This window comes from Anomalospiza imberbis, chromosome 16 (assembly GCF_031753505.1).
Source record: "Anomalospiza imberbis isolate Cuckoo-Finch-1a 21T00152 chromosome 16, ASM3175350v1, whole genome shotgun sequence".
Lineage (NCBI taxonomy): Eukaryota > Metazoa > Chordata > Aves > Passeriformes > Viduidae > Anomalospiza > Anomalospiza imberbis.
Genome location: NC_089696.1, coordinates 745,596 through 767,569, shown reverse-complemented (window position 1 = coordinate 767,569; position 21,974 = coordinate 745,596). Strand labels below are relative to the sequence as shown.

General features: G+C 50.7%; 1 protein-coding gene across 9 annotated transcripts; it reads left to right on the top strand.

Moving 5' to 3' along the window:
• Positions 1-1,640: 1,640 nt before the first annotated feature.
• AMDHD2 (amidohydrolase domain containing 2) lies at positions 1,641-20,074 on the top strand. Of its 9 annotated transcripts, none has more exons than XM_068206421.1 (16): positions 1,641-2,029; positions 2,606-2,742; positions 3,421-3,560; positions 3,907-3,961; positions 4,366-4,578; positions 5,630-5,718; positions 6,674-6,818; positions 7,070-7,177; positions 7,854-7,922; positions 8,363-8,464; positions 8,846-10,440; positions 14,098-14,426; positions 14,616-15,295; positions 16,771-16,858; positions 16,969-17,115; positions 17,239-20,074. In XM_068206421.1, exons 1-11 carry the CDS (start codon positions 1,947-1,949, stop codon positions 8,932-8,934), a joined length of 1,230 nt encoding a protein of 409 aa, XP_068062522.1. In that variant the 5' UTR covers positions 1,641-1,946; the 3' UTR covers positions 8,935-10,440; positions 14,098-14,426; positions 14,616-15,295; positions 16,771-16,858; positions 16,969-17,115; positions 17,239-20,074. The 9 variants fall into 9 exon arrangements, with proteins under 9 accessions (XP_068062522.1, XP_068062519.1, XP_068062521.1 ...); XM_068206418.1 differs by having other exon boundaries at positions 16,768-16,858; XM_068206420.1 differs by having other exon boundaries at positions 16,768-16,858; positions 16,969-17,133.
• The last annotated feature ends 1,900 nt before the right edge of the window (positions 20,075-21,974 follow it).

The following is a 21,974-nucleotide window of genomic DNA, read 5'->3' as shown; positions in this document are numbered from 1 at the left end:
CAGGCTTGGCACTGGCAGCCTGAGGATCTGTGTGGCTGAAGGGTTCTCAGGTGAAGCTCTGCCAGTGCTCCGGGTGGGCCCGAGGCAGGATGTTTATGGTCGGTGGTCCTATCTCTGCAGTCAGTATTTGCCTTTACCTCGGCAGCTCTTCCACTGCCAGCTCAAGATGCTGTCACAGCCCTGTCAGCTTGTGTGTTCCTGGGGAAGGGACCTGCTTTGGCTACAGGCAGTTTGGGTGCTATACATGCCTTCTGACGTCCAAATTTGATTTAGCAGCTTGGATGGGTCCTTTCTTCTTCACAGACAGATAAGCAGGGCTGAGAACTGTTTTTAGAATTCATCTTCTCAACTTCTAATTTTGGTTTCTCCTCAGCTCCACCTGTATGAAGCTAAAAATCATTCCCAGCAACACAGTGCTGGGTGTCTGAGATGTGCATAATTTCATGAGGAAAACCTTACAGCTCATCCAGCTCCACCCCCTGCCATGGGCAGGGACACTTTCACTATCCCAGAGCGCGCCAAGCCCTTCCTACCTGGCCTTGGGCACTGCCAGGGATCCAGGGACAGCCACAGCTGCTCTGGGCAATCTGTGCCAGGGCCTCAGCACCCTCCCAGGGAACAATTACTTTCCAATATCCCATCTAACTCTGCCTTCTGGCAGTGGGAAGCCATTCCCCTTGTCCTGCCCCTCCAGGCCCCTGTCTACAGCTCCTCCCCACCTCTCCTGGACTCCCTTGAGGCCCTGGAGGGGACTCCATGGAGCCTTCTCCGGGTGAACCCCCCCAGCTCTCTCAGCCTGGCTCCGGAGCAGAGGGGTTCAGCTTTTGGAGCCTCTGTGGCCTGAAACCATTCTTAGCCTCAAATTCCCAAAACAGTGCTGTGCTGCACATTGTTTTCCCAGCCTCCACCAGCATCATTCCCATCTCTGCCTTTCAGGCCCCTTTCCCAGCATCCTGCTGACAATAGGGGCAGCTTGTAGCATGGACAAGCACTGACATCATGGAATGATAAGCATGGCTCAAAACCTAAAAAAAAACAAACAAACCAAAAAAAAAACCAATTCCAGGCCAGACAGGGATATTACATTCCCCATCACTTTTCTTTCCTGGGAGAGATTCATCAGCAGTGCCAGAGCCCACAGCAGCTGGGTGGAACCATGCCTTGTCAGCTCCCCTTGGGTTCACAGGGGCTAGTGGGCCCAGGGTGTCACGATGGGGGTCCTGGCATGGAGGTGTCGGGATGGGGATCTCAGGATGGCGTTTCTGGATGGGTTCTCAGCATGAGCTCTCAATGGAGTCTAGGATGGGGATCTCAGGATGGGATCTCACGATGGGTAAGGTCTCACATGGTTTCACAATGGGGTCTCACGGTGGGATCTCATGATGGGGGTTCAGGATGGACTCTCACGAGGGGGGTTTAGGATGGGGGGTTTGACAGGGGGGTCTCACGGTGGGGTCTCGGGGAGGGTTTCCGCCGCCGACCTTCTCAAGATGGCGGCGCCCTTCCTCCCCGTGATGGCGGCTCTCCGGGGCCGGTCACGTGCCGCAGGGCGGGTCGGGGATCCCGCACGTGCCGAGCGCGCTCACGTGAGCAGAGCGGGCGGCGCTGCGGGGCGGGGCCGCGCCCCCGGGCCCCGGTGCCCCCGGGGTAGGGACAGCGCCCCGGGCCCGGCTCTCGTCGGGCGCCGCGGTGGCGCCCGCCCGCACGGCCTCGTGGGGCTTGTTCCTCACAGCGTCGGCTCGGAGCGCCGGGCAGGGGAGGGAGCTCACCCTCCGCCTGCCCCGGGGGCGGTGCTCCGGTGCCTCCGCCTCTCACCGCCTGAACAGTCCCGCGGCAGCCGCTCGCACCGGAGCCGCGGCCTGGCCTTGCTTCGCCACGCCCGGTCCCTTCCCCCTGCGCCGGCCGCCTGGGGGTTCGCGCTTCCCGCCGGCTCCCACTGCCCCGCGATGCCGTCCAACAAATCCGTCTCGGACGCGCCCATCGTCCAGTTCACCAACTGCCGCATCCTGAGGGACCACCAGCTCCAGAGGTGAGGCTGGGCGTACCAGGCATGGGGTTGCCGTGGTGTCCGGCGGTACCAGGGCTGTCTGGGCGTATCGGGGTGTCCGTGGGTACCAAGGCTGCGGCACCAGGGGTGTGGGGGCTCCCGGACAGGCTCCGACCTGACCTGACACCTGCAGTGCCGAGGGAAGGTCGCCAGTTCCCCCGTGCACCGGCTATTGGCCCTCACCCGCCGCGCTCTGCCATCCCATGTCCCCTCTGCCAGGTTTTGGAGGGAGATGGGGCGGGTGTCATGTACGGTCCCTGTTGTTTTGTCTCTTCTGCCAGCCCCCTGGGCGCTTTGGCCATCATCACCACCACTTTTGAGGGGTAGCCCATGAAAATCCCATTCCTGTGAGTTTTGCAGAGCCAGAGCCAGGCAGAGAGGGTAGCTCGCTGTGTCCCAGCTGAAAGAGCAGCTGTGCTCTGGCAGACATCACAGAGCCCGTGGCCGGAGGTGCCGGTGGGATCCACTTTGCTCAGGATCACTGTCACTGGGGCACGGCCACCTGCTCCACATGCTGCAGATGGCACCAGAGCTTGGTATGTGTGACTGTCTCTCCAGGGAGGACCTGTGGGTACGAGAGGGGAAGATCCTCAACCCAGAGAAACTCTTCTTTGACGAAAAGGGCTCTGCTGATGTCCAGCTGGACTGCAAGGACAGCATCATCGCCCCAGGTTTCATCGATGTCCAGATCAATGGTACAGTGAAGCTACATGCACTCGCAGACTGGGGCCATCCCGGGTTTGTCCATCCCTGACTCCCAGCCCCACTGCGGGTGTCCTGCCCATGGCCGTTTCAGCTGCTCAAGGGAGGTGTGAGTCACCCAACCAATGACAAAGAGCAATTTTGCCTGTGGTTGCTGCTATTGTGTAAGTGATCCCCTTTGGCCAGGTGAGGGTTTCCTCTGAACTCATTTTTATCGATATTTTATCCTGCCCCTGCACTGGCAGGATGCCTGCCCTACCCTTTCCAGGATATGGGAGGAGAGGGCAAGACTTCCCACAGGAACAATAACAATTAGCTGCAACAGCTCTCTTCAGAAGGGAAGAGGGGCTTGTTCTATGGTAGCTAAAGTTGGATGTCAGTTCCCTTTTCAGCTGGGAATCATCACAGTTTGCCCTGCATCAAAATAAAAAGGTTGTGCTTGCAAAACACGGGGGTGCTGTGGGGAAGAGCACGTCATGAGGGCAGTGATGGTGAGATTTGTCCTTGTGGAACCTTGGAATGTAGGACAGAAGTGCTGGTGGAGCCCTCTGTGTCAACGCCCTACCAATGGAACATCTCCCTCCAGTCACACAGTCTTTCTTCTGTGTTTCTGCGTGGAGCACGCCCACTGGGGAAGCAGCAGTTTCACCCCTGTTTTGTTTGTGGTGCAGGAGGCTTTGGGGTGGACTTCTCTCTGGCTACGGATGACTTCAAATCAGGTATTGACCTGGTCAGTCAGAAAATCCTCTCCCATGGAGTTACCTCTTTCTGTCCCACCCTGGTGACCTCTCCTCCATCTGTGTACCACCAGGTAAGGGGCCTTCTCCTCTCCCATCCGCAGGGTGATCAGGGACTGAGGTTGGTATCAGGAGGTGGGTGGGCCAAGACTGGGATAGCTGCCAGGGCAGAAAAGCCATGGGCATGAGGAGCTGGACTTTACCCTGGGTTTCTTGCCCTCAGCCTTTAGAATGCAGAGACAGCCATGTCTCCAAGCGAGCTCTGCCCGCCAAGGCTTGGAGACGGCTTTTCCTTTGTGGGCTGTGATGGTCCCAAGTGGTCCAGCTACAAATCTCCCTGTGGACCTGACATTTGGGTCTGATTTGGCAGGCTGGGAGGCTGTGTCTGTGTTGCCATGTCTGACAAACCCCTTTCTCTAGGTTCTCCCTCAGATCAGTGTAAGAAATGGTGGAGCCCATGGAGCAGGAGTCCTGGGTAAGTGGATTCATCCCTCTGTGGTGCTAGTCTAGGTGGGCAATTATCTTGTTCACTGTTGACGTGCAAGAAGTTACAGGGCACAAATAGGGGAAGGATGCACAGGTGGGCACAGACCCAGACCCAGCTTGTCCCTTAGTCTGTGCCTGGCTTTTACTGTGTTTTCTGTCATCATACACACACTGCTCCAGCCCCTCTGGGGCCCCTGGAGCAGTGGCAGTGGGGCGGCTTGGCTTGGCCAGTGGCCAGCACTGCATCTTCACTGTGCTGATCTCACAGTTGCCTGAGACATGTTTTGCTGCAAAAAAATGGCAAGAGTGTGACTGGAGCAGAGTAGACATATCAGGTTTATTGGTTCTTGGCGGGGGGAGGAAGGGTCATGGTTCTTTTTTCCTGTTGGACAGGAGCCCACCTGGAGGGGCCGTTCATCAGCAAGGAGAAAAAGGGTGCCCACCCAGAGCACTGCCTCCGCACCTTTGAAGCAGGTGCTTTCGAGGACCTGCTTGCCACCTACGGCTCTCTGGACTGTGTCCAGATAGTGACCCTGGCCCCTGAAATGAGGAGGAGCAGTGAGGTGATCCAGGAGCTCACCAAGCGGGGCATCTGCGTCTCCCTGGGTAAGGGCTGGGGCACACAGGGCTTAGGGGAGCTCTGGCCGCCCCTCCCTTGAGGCTGTGGCATCTCTAACAGTGTCTCAGTGCAACTGGACGGGGTGGGATTCTGGATGGAGATGACAGACCTGTCACAAATGGGGACCTTGCTTGATGCTGTCAATCTGTCATGGCAAGGGCCAAAGTTTGTATCAACTTAGGAGCCCCTGCAGTAAACAGAAGGTGCTGTTCTAACACAGGGAAGAACAGCAGTCTTAGTTGGAGGTTTGATGATGTGGAAGGGTTCAAACTCTGAAGTTCCACTGCTTTTGGCCTTATGTGATCGGTGAAATCATTTTCCAAAGGTTACTCTTGGTTTGATAACTCTGTTTTTCAACCAGAAGTACTGTAGGAACCTCTCCCACCAACATCTGGCTGGCCTCTGACTTAAAAGTGGCTGTGTTTTTCTTTTCTTTTGCTTCACAAACTCTTCTTTGTCTCAGATCATTGAAGAAGTTGTTTTTTTTTTTTTTTTTTAAAGGGGGGAAGTTATTCAGGGTGAAATTAAACCTCAAGTGAGAAGGGCATTCATACAGCAGACTATCTCTTATCCCAAAGCCACATAAAGAACTCCAGAAAGGCAAGGTTAGCCCACAGAGCTGCTGTTCTGTTGGGGAAACAGAAGTTTCTTTCCGGATAGTTCCATTCCCGTATGTTTTCTTGGCAAAGTTCCCACTGTTGTGAGGGTGTCCTCTGATAATTCTCTACAAAACATTTAAGTATCTGAGGCCAGCAGAAAGGCGTATCATTGGATGTCAAACTCAGCCTGAAGACAACATGCTGTGAGCAAGGCAGCATTGTGACAGCTGTGATGTGAACACTGAAGGAGTTCAGGTGAAGCACCCACCCCCAGAGTCCCCCCCTGGGTCATGGCCTGACACATCTGTGTCGAGGCTGCACCTGAGACCTCAGGCCAGGGTGGGCATTAGAGCATAGTCCAGTGATGGAGTGTCTTTGCTCCTGTAGGGAAATCAGTGGAGAGATGGGCAGAGGAATCAGGCATTGGTCTCTTTCCCAGGTCACTCAGTGGCTAATCTGTCCCAGGCTGAGGAGGCTGTGCAGCACGGAGCAACCTTCATCACTCACCTCTTCAATGCCATGCTGCCGGTGAGTCCCCAGAGGCACCTGCCCTGCTTCAGGGCTGCTTTTGGGCTTTCTCCCCTGCTCCCCATGGGTCTGTGTTCTCCCCAGCTGGTTTTGTACCATGCTTTGCAATGAGGTTTTGGCACTGAACCTCTGGCTTCACATTCCTACTGCTGGATCTGAAAGAGATTCAAGGCTGAAAGAGATACAGCAGACTCTTGAAGTTCATCACTGAGAAGGACTAGGAAGTGTTGGTGGGTGAGAGCTGGACATGCCCTTCCTGTGTGTACCCAGACCCCCTCCTGTGTGGACAGCAGGGAAGGGGGGGGATTCTGCCCCACTCAGGAGAGACCCCACCTGCAGAGCTGCTTCCAGCCCTGGGGCCTTCCATCAGAAGGACATGGAGCTGCTGGAGCGAGTGCAGAGGAGGCCACAGAGATGCTCCAAGGGCTGGAGCCCCTCTGCTCTGGAGCCAGGCCGGGAGAGCTGGGGGTGTTCACCTCGAGAAGAGAAGGCTCCATGGAGCCCCCTCCAGGGCCTAAAGGGGTTCCAGGAGAGCTGGGGAGGAACTTTGGACAAAGGCCTGAAGTGGCAGGACAAGGAAGAAGGGCAGGGTTAGATGGAATATTATGAAGAAATTCTTGGCTGTGAGGGTACTGAGACCTTGGCACAGGTTGCCCAGAGGAGCTGTGGCTGTCTTGTCCCTGGAAGCATTTAAGGTCAGGTTGGATGGGGCTTGGAGCACCCTGGAATAGTGGAAAGTAATGCTGCCCATGGCAGGGGTTGGAACAAGATAAACCTAATGGTCCCTTCCAGTTCAAACCATCCTGTGATTCTGTGATTAAAGGAAATGCCCAGGTTTGCCTGGTAAAGCTGCCAGGCACTGTGTGATAGAGACGGCAGCTGCATCCCCTGAAGTGAAGTCTCAGCCAGCGTGTCCTGGTCCTCCACAGCTTGTTCTCTCTCTCCCCTTGAGCAGTTCCACCACCGTGACCCTGGCATTGTGGGGCTGCTGACAAGTGACAAGATTCCTGCTGGGCGGAGGGTCTTCTATGGCATGATTTCTGATGGCATCCACACCAACCCTGCTGCCCTGCGCATCGCCCACCGAGCCCACCCCAAAGGTGAGCCATGGCAGTCCCCACAGTGTTACCAGCCACTCCAAGCACTGTACCATCTCCCAGAAGACATTTGTGCTGCCCTTGCTGTCTGGAAGGTCACAGCCACATGTGCGGATCCCTCAGTCCTCTTGCTCTGGTGCGATGTGGCTGGAGATGCGTGGTTCCTCTCTGGGAGGGTCAACAAGGCACAGTGCTCGGAGCTGCAGCAAAATCAGCAGCAGTGTTGACAAGGCCCCTTTCCTTGTGTTCTGCAGGGCTGGTGCTGGTGACAGATGCAATTGCTGGCATGGGGCTAGCACCGGGTCGGCACACACTGGGCCAGCAGGTGGTGGAGATCGATGGGCTGAACACCTACATCGCAGGTAAGTGCTGTCCCTCTTGCTGAAGAGTTGGCACCATTCCTGAGGAGCTGAGCACACCTTGCTGTTCCTGTTGGTGTGTGGCAGTGTTTGTGCCACCCTCTTGGGTTTTGATGCCTGGTGGATCTGCAGTGACTTGGCCTTGGGGATAATGGAACTCGTGGTAAAGAGGAGAAGTGTGCCACCCTCGTGGAGGAATCTGTCCAGTTATAGCTGTCTGCGACACCTTAGAAAGCTTCATTGCCCAGTGTCAAGGGTGCTAGAGGTTCAGGGCGTCAGTAAAGACAGAGAAATCTTAGAGATATCTATTGTCCCTTTTCTTCATTATAACACTACCACTTCTTGCTAGCTAAATTCCCTAAGTTTCAAATTCCCAAGCAGATGAAGACTGGGAAGGTATTTCAGAGAAGGAGCATTCATTTCTCCATTCTCTTCCTCTGGCAGCAGATGCCTGTGTTGTGAGATGGTTTCACCCAGTCCAGCTGGTCTGATAGTGGAGCTGCAGGTAACACCCAGGTACCTCTTCCTGCGCTCCAGCAGAAAGTGGCTGCAGGCCCCTCAGCTTGCTCCTCCTGCCACACAGGACTTCTGCACTTCTGGTCCCATTATGCTTCCCTAGTGCCCTGCTTCCTGCTGTGAGCTATGGGCGCTGCTCAGTGCCATCCTGTTTCTCTCCCAGGCACAAAGACCCTGAGTGGCAGCGTGGCGACCATGGACACTTGTGTGCGACACTTCCAAGAAGCCACAGGTAAGAGAGCCTTGTCCACAAGTTGCTGCTCCCTGTGTTGACAGGGGAGGAGGTCTTGCTTTTGCTAGATGTCTCCATTCCACCAGGAATGTTCCCTCTCACCTGAGACGTGGCAAGGGCTTGAATCAGTGCCCTCAGATGAGCCCCTTTTTGAGGGGAAGTTTCAATTTAACCCATAGAACTAATGAGAGGTGAACACTCCTGCTTCTTCCTCACAAAAGTGAATGGTTTTCTCTTCTCCATACCCTAGGCATTCAGTTTTCCTATGCCTGTTCTCCTGTAGGGATGTTTCCCTTCCCAGGTCCAGCTGGCTGTGCTGAGGGTGTTCCAGCTTGGGTCCATCAACTGCCTGGTTGACAGTTGTCTTGTCCAGGGGGATTTGGGCTGCTCTAGCAATGGGGCTCTGGCTGCCCTAACATCTCCTCAATTCTCTGTCCAAGGGTGCTCAGTAGAGACTGCGTTGGAGGCAGCGTCTCTGCATCCCGCTCAGCTCCTGGGGATTGAACATAAAAAGGGGACACTGAATTATGACTCCGATGCAGGTACTGGTGTGGGCACAGCATGTACTGGTATGGAGACAATGGTGTCAGGGCTCAGAAGTGCTGGAGCAAAGCAGGGGCTGCTGTAAGCACATGCTCATCCCCTGTTTCGGTGGGAGCTGCAGGGAGACTTGCTCCACCTGGGATATGCTCTGGGCTTTTGCTCCAGTGGTTTTTCCCTTGGATACTGGTGGTGTTTGGGAAACCTTTTGGAGTGCCCCCCACATCTCAGCTGAGCAAAAAGCAGAGCTGCCGTTGCCAGGATTGCACTGCAGTGCCATCCTGGGGTGGGGAGAAGCCCTTCCCCAATGATCTCAGCTCTCCCCAGCTAACTCCAGCAGCTCCATTCTGACAGCTGCTTTCTCTCTCTCTTGTCCAACACAGATTTCCTAATGCTGAATGACAGCCTGTATGTGCAAGCCACGTACATTGCCGGTGAGGAAGTCTGGCGACAGGATGTGTTGGGCATGTGACACTGGGCTGTCCCAGTGCCCTCCAAGGCTCACTGGCACTGTGGTTAGCAGCTCTGGCAACCACTCCACTTCTCTCTTTTGGTTTTTTTTTCCCAATTCCTTCCTGCAACTCCCTCTAAGGAGCCTCATACCAAAGAGCTGCATTTTCCAGCTTCCAGTTCAGCCATGCCTGCCAAGAATTTGCTGGTGCTCAGTTGGTGGTATGGGGAAAGAAGGCAGCTCTATGCTGGCAAGGAATGCCAGTCCTGGAGTGACCTACAGGACTGCACAGCTGTCCTGCCCCCAGACAGGTGCTCCTGTCACCATCTGACAGCAGTGAGGAGTTGTCCCAGCCTTTGCACAGTTTGTACAGCACACACTAACCTGCTCTGCACCTGAGGCAGGCTCAAGCCATTCCAATTCCTCTGCCTGCTGTTTGCTTTGCTTCCAGGCAGCCATGACTTGTTAGACATCAGCTTCCACCAGCTCAGCTCGCAGCTCTTCCCGTGACAAGGTTTCTGTTGTGTAAGCAGAAGCTGAGGATCACATTTGGATCTCCTGACAGCCCTTCTGTCGTTTGTCCTCAGAGCAAGGCTGCCACAGCTCGCTTACTCGGTGCCCTTGTGGGGCTGAATCCTCAGGGCAGAGATCAAACCCAGGAATACCAAGGCATTGCTGGTCCTTTGTGCCTTTTCCCTGCATGGGCATTGAGTCCACAGAGCTGGAGATATGAACAGCGTCCTACGACATAAAACAATGTTCCTTTCACTCCTTGCTCTGTCTGGATGGGTTCTGCAGGCTCTGTGCCAGCCATACCAAGAAGAGCCTTTGCATCACCTGATGGGTTTGTGCATTCCTCGGGCTATGGATGGGAAGCTTTTGCTTTAGGGGATGCATCCAGACTGGTGGTGACAGGCTCACAAGCCATCAGTCCAGCTCAGGCACTGAGGGAGAGGAAAACTGCAGTGGGATTCTGGCCTTTCAAGATAGATACAATAGCTCATTATTTTGTGCTCATTATCTTCTCCAATACTTGACTGTCAGATTTTTTCCTGATGCTGGGACACTTGTATGTGAGGACTGATGCTGATTTTGACCCTATCCAACCACTCAGAATAAGCCTTGAGATAAAGTCTCAAGACAGCCTTGGGTAAGGCTCAAACCACTGAGGTGGTTTTTGTAACGAGGAGAGGGCTCAGACGATGGCTGAGTCTCAGCAAGGGTGGAGATTGTAAGGCAGACAGAAGTCTGGTTGGGATTGGCAGAAGTGTACCGATTTTTCCAGCACCATTTTATAATCTTTAGCAGCAACATTTGGAAGTGCTTCCCCAGCACTTTGGAGCCCTTCTGTCAGCCTTGGAGAATTTCTAACATCAACTGCCAATGTCAAGAGAAATTATAACCTCCATGGTTTGAAGCATTTGAGGGACACCAAACCCTGCGCAGTGACACGCAGTACTGACCTCACGGGGATCTTCTGGCTGTTGTTGGACACAATCCAAGAGGGAAAAATGCCTATGAAACAAGGTGTCTAACTTTTTATTTAGAAAATTAAATCATCAAAAGGCAATCTAAACTAGAAATGGGATTAGGCAGTACCGGTAGGTGTGCATTAACCTCTTTTGCCTGCCCTGGTGCTTGCTGGCATGGCCTCTGTCAGGCTGGCCCGTGAGGGGCCAGGGCTGGTGTGGGTGCCCCTGCGGGGATTTGGCCCAGGGCAGGCGGCACCGCCGGGTACCCGCGGCCCGCTCCGTGGGCACGCATGTGCCCGGCACCGTGTGGGGCTCAGGGGAGCAGGAGGGAGGCGCAGGGGTCACAAGTGCGGGGGACGGCGGCCCGTCGGGCCGGGCGCGCTCGGGCGGAACGGCAGTGCGGGGAGCGGCCCGAGCGCTGAGGGCGGCGCACACCGGCCCGGCCCGGCCCGGCCCGGCCACCGCGGGCCCGCGGCGGGGGCAGGGCCCGCCGGGGGATCCGAGAGGCGGGCCCCGAGCTCCAGTTGGTGGTGCCGGCCCGGGCGGGGCTGCTCCCGGAGCCCACACGAGGCCCGTGACCGGAGGTGGGCGGTGCGCTGGGGCCGCTTCCTGCGGCGGCGGTGCGCGGAGCTCGCCATGGAGCAGGTAGGGCTCGGCTGCTCGGCCCGCACCGGGCCCGGGCTCAGCTCCCGCAGGTTCTCCTTAAAGGCTTTCCCGTCTCTGGTGCCTTTCCCAATCCCTGCTCCTCTCCTTATCCTGAACATTCTTTTCGTTCCCAGTGTTTTAGTGTGCCTTGTCCACAGGCGGGCTGCAAACCTTAACTTCCACCTGCTTATCAAGAGGCAGCCAACGTAGAAGTAGAGCACATGCGGCCTCAAGGGCTTGTGTTTAGGCTGAAGATAAATTCTGTGTGTTACCAGAGCTGTGCTAAAGGGAAATTTCCTGCTGTGGAGACATGATGCCATTGCCTAAGCTTCAGGGAAAATGAGAAATCTTCCATTTGGGGCTTTCAAAAAGGGACAGGTGGAGAAGAAGATGAAAATAAAAAAAAAAACGTGGGAAGTCCTGGCTTGCTGGGAGTGGTGGGCTTTCGTGTTAATAAGAGCTGTAATTTTTGTAATGCAGAAGGCTCATTTGGTGCTCTCTACACAGGACAGGTGTCCCTGTGCTGTGTTGATTTATGGTATAAATGAACTGTTACACAGCACACCTGCAGTGTAAAGCCAGGTCTGATCTGTGACAGGGGAAGAGGCCTCAGAAAACTCAGTTTTGGAATCAGTTCTGGAGGTGAGAGATTTGTGCTTCTAATCATTCTGCCTTCCCCACACGATGTCCACGGATCTCCATGGTGTGTTCCAGGAGGAGCTGGAGTGGTGCATTTCACAACTGGAGGCAGATCTCCGTCTCATTCCACACCCCAAATTAGGTACGTTCCTCTTTCCCAGCCCACACCCTCCCATATTCTGGCCTTGGGTGTGATTTAGCAGATGTGGATGTTTTCTGTTTCTTCTCTCCTTTATGTTCCCTGTTCTTGTGTTATTTGGGATTTGTTCTAAACACAGGACAACATTGGGCTTTAAGGACTGTGTTCCTGGAAGCAGTTTTATTTTTTTTTTATTCATTTAGTGTTTGTTCTCTCTGTTTTCTATATTCTTTGTTGTGTTCTTTTTTCTCATATGACTTGTTTGGTTCTGCTACAGGTCTGCCTTTGTTTTTCATCTTAAGGAAATACTGTGCCAGCATGTCTGGCCCTTAAACATCAGTAGGTTTATTTTTGTGAAGCTTTTTCCAGGGAAAAATTACATGGAAGATAAAATTCTATAAGGTCATAGTTTGATCTCGTTAGTCCAATTTGTAGAGCTGCAAACACGTGTCCTGCTGCTGGTCAGTGCCTAACCTTGGGAGAGGACTGTGAACCCTATGTAAGATGCTCAGGTGAGTGTTTGCTGGTCTGCCTGAGCATGGAGCAGTGACTGATAGGTGCCTTGTGCTTGAGCATCAGGCTCAAGGAAGAATTAAGGCTGAGAGGGTTGTGATTGTTCATCCTGGAGAAGGCTCTGGGGAGAACTCAGAGCCCCTTGCAGGGCCTAAAGGGGCTCCAGGAGAGCTGGAGAGGGACTTGGGACAAGGGATGGAGGGACAGGACACAGGGAATGGCTTTCCACTGCCAGAGATAATGCTTAGATCAGATACTAGGAAGGAATTCTTCCCTGTGAGGCTGGTGAGACCCTGGCACAGGGTGCCCAGAGAAACTGGCTGCCCCTGGATTGCTGGAAGTGTCCAAGGTTGGGCTGGAAAGGGCTTGGAGCAACCTGGGATAGTGGAAGGTGTCCCTGCCCATGGCAGGAGTGGATGAGCTTTAAAGCTTCTGCCCAAGCTATTCTGTGATCAGACCCTTTTGTTACAAATGTGTCCTGTGCTGGTCCCCAGTGCCCAGCAGCAGGGAAGGCAGCTCCTGGATGGGAAGCGGGAGCTGAGCACAGGAATGAGACAGCAGAAGCAGTGCCCTGGCCAGAAAAGGACCCTTGTGCACAGTATGTGAGCCAGGAGAGCTGAGCAGTGGTGCTGGTGGTACTCAGGCTCTGCCTGGAATCCCAGTTGCTGGAGAAGTCTGGCAAGGAGGCAGATCCAACATCTAGCCAGGAATTCAGTGTCTGCATCAGTGAGTTGTTTGGCTGTAGCACTGTATGCATGAGGTACTCAGCTTAGAGTAACTCCCAGGTGAGGGAGGGAAGCAGCTCCCTGGAGCTTTGTCTACCTCTTGTTGTGTAACTGGCCTGGATTGCAGCTAGCCAAACCCCTTGAAATAAGAGTTCATGTGGTCAGGACCCTGACACCCAGATGCTGTGAAGGTACATCTCACTTCTGTCCCACCATGGTCGGGGGTGCATCAGGCCCAGCATCACTGGCTGAGACAGGGAGGGGATTGTCCCGTTCTGCCCTGCCCTGGGGCAGCCTCACCTCCAGTGCTGGGGGCACTTTGGGGCACCACAATATCAGAAGGGTCTATAACTGTTAGTGTCCAAGGGGAGGGATATGAGGATGGGGAAGGGTCTCAAGGGGAAGCCATAGGAGGAGCAGCTGAGGGCACTTGGTCTGTTCAGCTGGAGGAGATGGAGCACAGAGCTCACCGGGGCTGCAGCTCCTCCCAAGGGGCAGCTCCAATCTCTGCTCTGTGACCAGGGGCAGGACCTGAGGGAATGGCTGGAGCTATGTTAGGGGGTGATTATTGGGCTGGATGTTAGGGAAAGGTTCTTTCCCGAGAGGATGGTCAGGTGCTGCAGCCAGGAGAGGTGGGATGTTCCCATTCCACAGTACTACTCTCAAGTTGTTCTGTGGCTTAAAATAAGTGGGACAAACACTACAAGACTATATTTAGGGTTTCCAAATTGAAGTCTTGGGGACCACTGTCATAGAACAACTCTGTTTTGTAGAGAATTTGTTCTAACACAAAAGCTTTGGATTCTTGTTGTGGTCAGGCTGGTTTGTAAGCAAGAGCAAGAGTCCTGCTTTTCAGGGTATGCCCTCTACTTAGATTTTTTCCAGTTTTCCAGAGAAGAGACACTGAGTTAGGTTCTGGGATTTGTCTTCACCTTGAGGGAAAGATTGCTAAGCCCTCTGTAGCTTCTGTGGCATTAGCAGTGCACTTATTGCAGTGTAAGAGTCCAACTGTAAGTAATAAGCAGTTAAGATTTTTTTTCCCCCTCTGTAGGAGCATCTCACAGTATTTGAGCTTCTGGAAGCACTTGGAGTTCCCTTTCAATTGAATGTTAGTTATGGATTAGTCAGAGGTGGTATGAACACAGAGCACATTAAGAGAAGAGTCAGTCATCAGCATCCCACAGTGTGGATTTTAAGGCCCACCGTAAACTATTTATTGTCTCTCTTGGTGTTTTCTGAGTGCAGCAGAAGAGAACCAACACATTTCCAAGGTCCTGCACTCCCCTGAGACTCCTCTTGCAGAGAAGCAACAAGAGATGAGCAATGAGTTTGGGGATTGTCATCTCAAAATGGATGAGGGTCAGAAGAGCATGGAGAAAGGTGAGCTTGAGCTGTCCCTCAGGGGATGGTGAGATTTGGTTCTTTTCTGTCGATTTCTTAGGTTGCAGCATTAATTGAGTCACCTCTCTGGGCAGTGCCTTAGGGTGGAAACTTCAGTGGCACCCCCATGATAGGAAAGGGGTGCATTGAGAACACCAGTATTGAAACAATATTCTTTGTCTTTTCTAGGCATGACCCCTGATGTTGTGGAAGTACAGCCAAACAAGGGGCAGGCTTCAGATGGTGTGAAACAGTCTGACCCAACCCCTGAGGCAAAGCCAGAGTTGTTCACATCATCTGGCAGCAGCTTCCGATTTGATTTTACACTTTCCAAGACCAACCCAGAAGCTGACCCTGGTGACAGTGGTGCTGAGCAGGTACAAAACAATGTCAGAGCCACCAAGCAGGAGAACTGGAATGGCACCTTGAGGTTTGCTGCCTCTGGACAAGAACCCAAGTTTGCTTTCAACTTTGCCATCCCAGATGAAGACTGTCCTCATCTTCAGTTACTTCCAGCAAGCCAACATACAGAGCACACAGCAGATTCTTCACTCCCTGCTGAATCAGAAGCTCTGCCACAGGCTGCAGCCTTGCAGAAGCCTGAGGTGACTCAAGTGACAGGGAGTGCACCCAAAGAGGATAGAAGCCATGTCACATCAAAGATCCCCCAAACAGAGACAGCCCCTGCAGACAAGGCAATGACAGAGAAATCAACAGGAGGTGGAGCTGCCCAGAAGAAAAAGAAGAAACAAAAAGCACCTGTCAGTAAAAACAAAACAGAAGAAACTGAGACCAGCAGGAAGGCAAAGGCAGAAGCTAACAGCTGTCAAAATACAGATACTTCCCATCAGGATGAGAAGACCTCTCAGGTAGTTAAATACTGATGGGATCCTGTTATTTATAAACCCTTGAGCTAAAGAGACACTTTATGTCTTTGCACAGATGAACAATTAGCATACTGCCCTGAGATGGAAGCTGAAAGACCGCATTTGCTGCTTACATGTTCCAGCAGCTGTTTGCTTTCTCTGCTACACAGCTGAGGAGCCTCACCAGAGCAAAGGAAGTTAATGGGCCTTCAGATTTGTGCTGAAAGATTTCATGCTTAGGCTTGTGACAGTTAATCCTGGGGAGCTGGATGCCATGTTTTCTTAAGAAAATAAAAATAGGAAATGGAGGTAACTATCTTCAGTTGGTGCCAAACTGGTGCCTGTGGGTGCTGAGCCAGGCCCTGTAGCTCTGATGTGCTTGTTGCAGGATGAATTGCTTTTGTAGTAACAGGAGCAAAGCCAAGGCACAGAACTGCCACCTGGTGTAGCCACAGACCTGTGGTAGAGCTCAAGGGTGCTTCTGAGAAGGGTCCTCTGTAGGGCATGGCCCAGAAATCAACTGAAATTGCAAGTTATATATAAACACAACATTAAGGCACATCCTGAGATTTTCTGTTCTGCTAAGGTCCTCAGGTCTTCATTTTATTTTACTTTCCAGCACTGGTGTAGGTTTTACAAACAAACAGTGCCAGGTGATCCATATTGTAACACAAGATTGCACAAAACCTTCCTTTTTTTAATATTTTACAAGGAAATTGCACTGAGTGTTCACCTGCCTCTGGTACATTTCATCCAAAGGTCTGCTTCACCTGCAGTCCTGCCAATAAACACTGCTGAGCACCAGAGACATAGGAAGAGTTGAAGGTCAGGTAAAGCCCTTCCAGTCCTTTGGAAGGACACTGTTGTAGGTAAAAGGAGACAGTGGGAGGGCATTTGTATTTACATATACATAACAGTTAAGAGTTGCTTCAGTCCCAGGGTGCAGCCCTGTTTCCCTGTCCCACTGCTGACTTAGCCAGCTGGCTTTGCTCAGTGGTGTGTGGCTTCCTTCATCTCCGTGGGCTTCATCTTCCTTGTCCCTCATGCATTTCTGGTTGAGCAAGCACAAAGGAGCTGAGAAATACTCAGCTTCAGATTTTGTCCATTGTTTGCTTTTTTTGATTTTGTGCAGGTTTGAGGATAGGGGTTTTTTGTTGCTAATGTTTATTTCTCCCATCCGTAAGTTTTTTTGAAAGCTGAACAGCTTTCCAGAAAACAGCACATTCTGAATGGCAGCCGCGCATTAAATCCATCTAATAGAGACAGTGAGTTGCAGCTAAACATTTGCACAGTTCTTTTAGTTTATCTGATGAAGAACACTAGAGGGAAAATGTAATGAAGTCTATTAAGCGATCACCAGAACATAATATTTGGAATAGTGACTTTATGGAGTTCCCTTTCATCCTGTGTAGCAACTGCTGCTGTAATTTTTGGGTAATTTACTTCCTCTTGTTCACTGTGCCTCATGCTGATAGCAGTCAGAAGAGCAGCTGTGGAAGGAGGTGGACTGGTGTGTGAACCAGCTGGAACTCGGCTTGAAGACCCAGAAACCCACTCCAAAGCAGGGTAAGCATTGAAGTAAAGAAGAGCACTCTCCTGGGGGCAGCATGGGCAGGAATGCAGGGCCAGAGCCAGCAGGGAGCCTTAACCCGTGTGTTGTTTCTCCATTGCTGCAGCTGAGGAGGCTCTCAGGGCAATCAGGACATTGCGCAGTGACAAGGCTCCACTGGTGAAGAAGCGTCAGCTCATGAGAGCCATGTTTGGAGACTACAGGAAGAAGATGCAGGAGGAGCTGTGCAGAGAGCTGAAACTTATGGAAACAGGTAGGAGAACTTTGCATGGTGAGGAGGAGAAGAAAAGGAGTCAATCCTGCCCTATGCTTTGCAGACTGAGGCCTCACTATATGAGATGACTGAACGTTTCTTATTATTTGTCCCCTCTTTAAGCTGCAAAATCTGCCAGGATCGTGGAGTTGAAGGGAAGTATCCACAAGAAGAATGGCCAGTTCATCCGGAAGTGCTTGGGAGCTTGCAGGAAAAGCCAAAGTTCAGCAGAATCCCCTTCAGAGTCACACAGGACACTTAACACAGGCTTATTCAATTTCACAACTCCCCAAGAATTTCACTTTAACTTCTTCTAGAAAAGTCACTTTGACTAAAACTGTGCCAGATCTCCTGTAAACTGAAGAATGGTGGAAAGGTGCTGTACAGAAGGAAATGTCATGCGTGAATCTCTGGATCTTCTTCCAGGGTGCCTTATCTAGAAGTTTAAACCAGATCTGCCTACTATGTATATGACCCCAAAACTCAGTGTACATAAGTGCTCCTCTGTGCTCACATTGGAGAGAGGCAGCTTTGAAAGGGTCAGCAGTGTGGAAGGATCTGCTTTCTTTCCTGTAGAATTGACATTAACAGTAGAATCTGTCTTCTATAGCATGAGATTTTCCCTTTCTCCCATTGCTTTTAAATAGAGCAGAGCCTTTCTAGCAGCTGAGGTGGCAATACATACAGCAGGGAATGGTTTGGAATCAAGATCCAGAGCAGTGGATAGCTGGGTGCTTCCACTCCCCGAGTCTGTGTGAATGCAGCTTCTGGCATCCAGCAAATACCAGCAGTGTGTCATCCCTGACATGGAGGAGCACGAGCTCAGGGTCTTTGGGGAAAAGTGAGCGAGACCCGGTTTTGCTCATTCATCTCTTTCACTGACAGGTACAGACCTAGAATAAAACTGCACATCTTGATTTAATCCAGCCTAGAGATGTAAGGACAGTTGTTTCCAGGAAAGCAGGGAAAATTTTTGTTGCTGAAGCCAGGTTCTGGACAGCTAGGAAGTATGTACAATCAGCTCTTAAATAAAGTTTACTTTATAAGTAGCTCAGTTACAACCACTAGTGCCTCAGAGGGAAAATTAGCTGCATGCCAGCCTTGGGTGGTGGTAAAATAAACTCACAGCCCAAAGACTCTGTTCCATTTGATTTGTATTAAATTCTGGCTTTTTGAATGTGTGTCTCCAGTCAATACTGCTTGAGTCACTGAACGCATCTCTTAAGTTCATGCAGAAGATCTTCCCACCAAGCGTAAAAAATGCTGAAAGAAGAGAAATGCTGTGAAAGGCTACATTGTATCAGGTGTGCCTAGGGAGCAGTGCATTCCTGCCTCTTACAGTCCAGTCAGCCTGTGTGAAAAGTGGGAAATGGGAGTGTATCCAGATTCCAGGGAATGCTGAGAGCACCTGAGAGATGGTGAAAAAACATAGGCTGTGAAAGACTAAAAGCCTGATTGTGGCTCTAAAAAATTAATTAATTAAAAAATTAAAAACGAAAATTTCAAAATTAAAAAAATTATTTTATTACTAAGCTCTGATGGCAGGCAATTGCATCTGCAATACTTGTTTATTTCTTTTAAATTTTAAATATTTAAAAAGAATATTTTAAAGAATTCCTGCTTGGGCATAAGAAGAAACTGAACCTCGATAACATCTATGATGAGGAAAAACATGGAGAAATTAATTTGTCTTTTGGAAGTCAATAGATGAAAACTGGAAATCGAGGTCAGCACACTTTATTTGCCAAGGAGCACAGCTGTTACTTTGAATGTATAGAACAATCTTAGACAGTATTTTTTTTTTATTTCCAGGATTTTACATTAAACATACAAAACTATGTCCTTGTCACACTTTTCATGTTTTCATGCTGTTTACTGAGATTCAAGAGCATCATCTACATGACCTTGGAGCTACAGCTGTTTGCTTCCCTGGCTGATTAAGCAGGAGATGTCTGGGAAATAGCTTTTTTTTTTCCTTGTCATAGCTCAGGTAAAGCTAGAGCTGCTAAAATACTGTAAAATCCTTGCTGCGGGAGTTTGCAGAAGTATTCTGAAAAGCATTCTTACATCATTACCTCGTGTTCATGCTGTTCATTAGGCATTCACAATTAGACTAAAGATACCAGTGAGGTGGGCGTTTGGTGTAACCTGATCCAGCAGTTCTCTTCAAAGGGGCCAGAGAAAACTCCATTCTAATATGAGAACAACTCCTGTGGTTTTCCAGAGGTCTGAATAATGCTGACCTGTAAAACCAGTTCCTTTTTCTGTACTTCATTACTGGAGGACTTACATATGTGTTTGTGGGAAGGCAGATGTTATCAGTGCGATACGTCGTGTTCCCGAGTGTCGTGTCGGCTCGGTTCCACAAGTCAGCCATGGAATCCTGGACAAAGCATTTTGCCTTTTTCTGTCTACTCCTTGTTTTTATAGTCAAGGTGATGCCTCCTGAGTTTCTGACAGATGTGCACAAGTTACTTCATTAGTGATTGTATCTTGAAGAGCTGTCTAAAACTACAGCAGTCTGTACTTCACTTTTAAGCTTTGCTGTATTATATTTGTTTGAAAGGAAGCAAGCAATGATATTAGAAGTTAGGAAATGCCATGGCTGCTCCATCCATCCTTTCCCCTTTTAGAGGGGCCACAGCGCAGTCTTAATGATGTTTTTTAAATGCTGTGTTTTCCCCTTTTAGCATTTCTTTCTTTAGGATTTCAGTGCTATTTAGGGTTTCAGTGATGTCTCTTATTACAACAGTGTCAGGTTTGGATCGGTGCTTTGCTCTGCTACTAATACCTGTGTAATACCTGTGGCTGGAGGTTTGGTCTATGCCCCAAGGCATTAATGATGTACAGCAGTGAGGGAGAAGGGAGAGATTCTGATCTACCTGGACATCTCTGACCCACTGTTCTTGCTTTAAGGAAATGTATCTCAGTTTTGATAAAAAGTTGAGCTCAATTCTGACCTGCCTGTTTCTGCATCCTCTTCTCAGCTTTGTGCCTGGCATTTGAGTTTGGTGCCACCAGGGTGACTGGACTGGGAATACTGTATCTCTTTGCTGACTGGCCACCTAAATGTAGAGCAGCAGTGCCAGGCCCAGGCTGGTAGGCAGGAAACTGCTTACAGAAGTATCCAGCACAGCTGTGAGCTCAGGAATGAATTAAAGGCAAAAGGGGATGGGAAGTACCACAGTGCTTCTAGAGCAAAACTTGCTTTACAGCATGAGTTTTGGAGAACTAAAAGCTGAGGATCAGCTTCTAAAGAGAATAGGGGGTTTCAGGGACTCTGCAATTTGTCTCAGACCACTGTAGCAAAGCAGGGGAAATGTCTCACTTCTGGGAACAAAGTGAAGAATTTTAAGGTTATTTCTGTGGCAGGGTGGGGCCAAAAGTGCACACAGACGCAGCAGAAATCTGGGTATGATCTCTGCTCCCAAGAAAAGGTTAGGAAATGCAATCCCACTCCAGACAGACTCTGCCTTGAGAAGGAGACCCTGCCTTCAGGGGATGGCCCGCCTGCCCCCTCACAGGCTAGCCCTCGTCTCAGTTGGCATTTTGGCTGTTACCCTGGTCACTGGGCACTAATCAGACATTTGTCCAACACCTTCTCCTGAGCTTGGTCAGTAGAAATGTGTTTATTGGTCCTTGGGCTGCCCATCTCTGAGTAACCAGGGGGCAGAGTCACCAAGGAACAGCCCACAAAGAATCTCCAAGGGATCCCTACAGAGTTCAGCTGGAATTATTTTCAGAATCCCAGCAGGGACTTCCTCTCCCAAGACCAGAAAGAAGCCAACATTGGTCCTACTGATCCTGTGTTTCAGGTGACTGACGTTATCTTGTCTCATTTGGATTTTCTAGATGCTGAGACTGTGGACTTAGCATCCAGTCACTCCTAAAGGATAACACATTATCTTCATTTGGGGAGGGAAATCCTAACTTTTCTTTGAATTAGAAAGAGGAAGAACTTACCACTTCAGGAAAGACATCAGCAAGAACATTCTAACAGAAGGAAAGGTAAAGATCAATTAACCTGCAGCTTCATAACAAAAAAAAAAGAGTAGAGATGCTGCTATTTTAACACCATACGGAGCTGTGACAGATAATCTTGTATCTTTCTGCTGCCTATTTTTTTTTCTGCTCCTCACTGTTTCTGCTGCTTTCATCTTTAGAACTATGGAAGGTTTGTAAGACATGCTGCTTAGAAAGTCCAGCTGTGACATCCCCAGTGGTTCGATTCCTGGCACCAGTCCTCCTGTGCATGCTGGCAGCTGGGGATTTCTGACCTTTGGCAGTGTTTGGTCCATTTGGCTTCTTCCCTGTGAGTACATCAACAGGCATGACCAGCTCCTGAGATCTCACCTCCACAATGGAAGAAGTCTGGGTTGTGTATCTCTGACTGATCTTGATAATCATCATGCTTGTTCTAATGAAACAAAACCCAGATGTGGAAGAAGCCAGGAAGGAGAGAAAAAGCAAACTCTCCCTTCCACCCTCTTCTTCCCCCAGTAATGTTGGCAAACAACTGGAGTATACTCAAGAAGAGCTGGATAAGTATCTGGAGAAGCTAAACTGTGTCTTCTTTGACAAAGAAGCCAGGAAAAGGGATGGCCACCACGATCAGAAGTCCCTCCATCACAGAAGTGCTGATGATGTGTCAGAAACTAAGGAACACTCAGGAAAGGAGGTTGGACACTCTCAACATCTAACAGGCTGCACAAACGTTCAAGTAGGACACTTAACATGACTGTCAGACTCAACCCAAGGTAGAGCTCTTGGCTAAGGTGGTTAATCCTGGCTGATCTAGTGAATCCTGATTAAATGAACTTGGAGGGGGAAGAGGTGGGAGGAAGTCTTGTTATTTTGAA

Excerpts from the sequence above, each read along its gene's own strand:
- AMDHD2 (XM_068206421.1), top strand. The coding sequence starts at position 1,947 with ATGCCGTCCAACAAATCCGTCTCGGACGCGCCCATCGTCCAGTTCACC. Across the intron at positions 4,579-5,629 it reads GGGCATCTGCGTCTCCCTGG|GTCACTCAGTGGCTAATCTG; the intron begins GTAAGGGCTGGG and ends TCTCTTTCCCAG. Across the intron at positions 8,465-8,845 it reads GAATTATGACTCCGATGCAG|ATTTCCTAATGCTGAATGAC; the intron begins GTACTGGTGTGG and ends TGTCCAACACAG.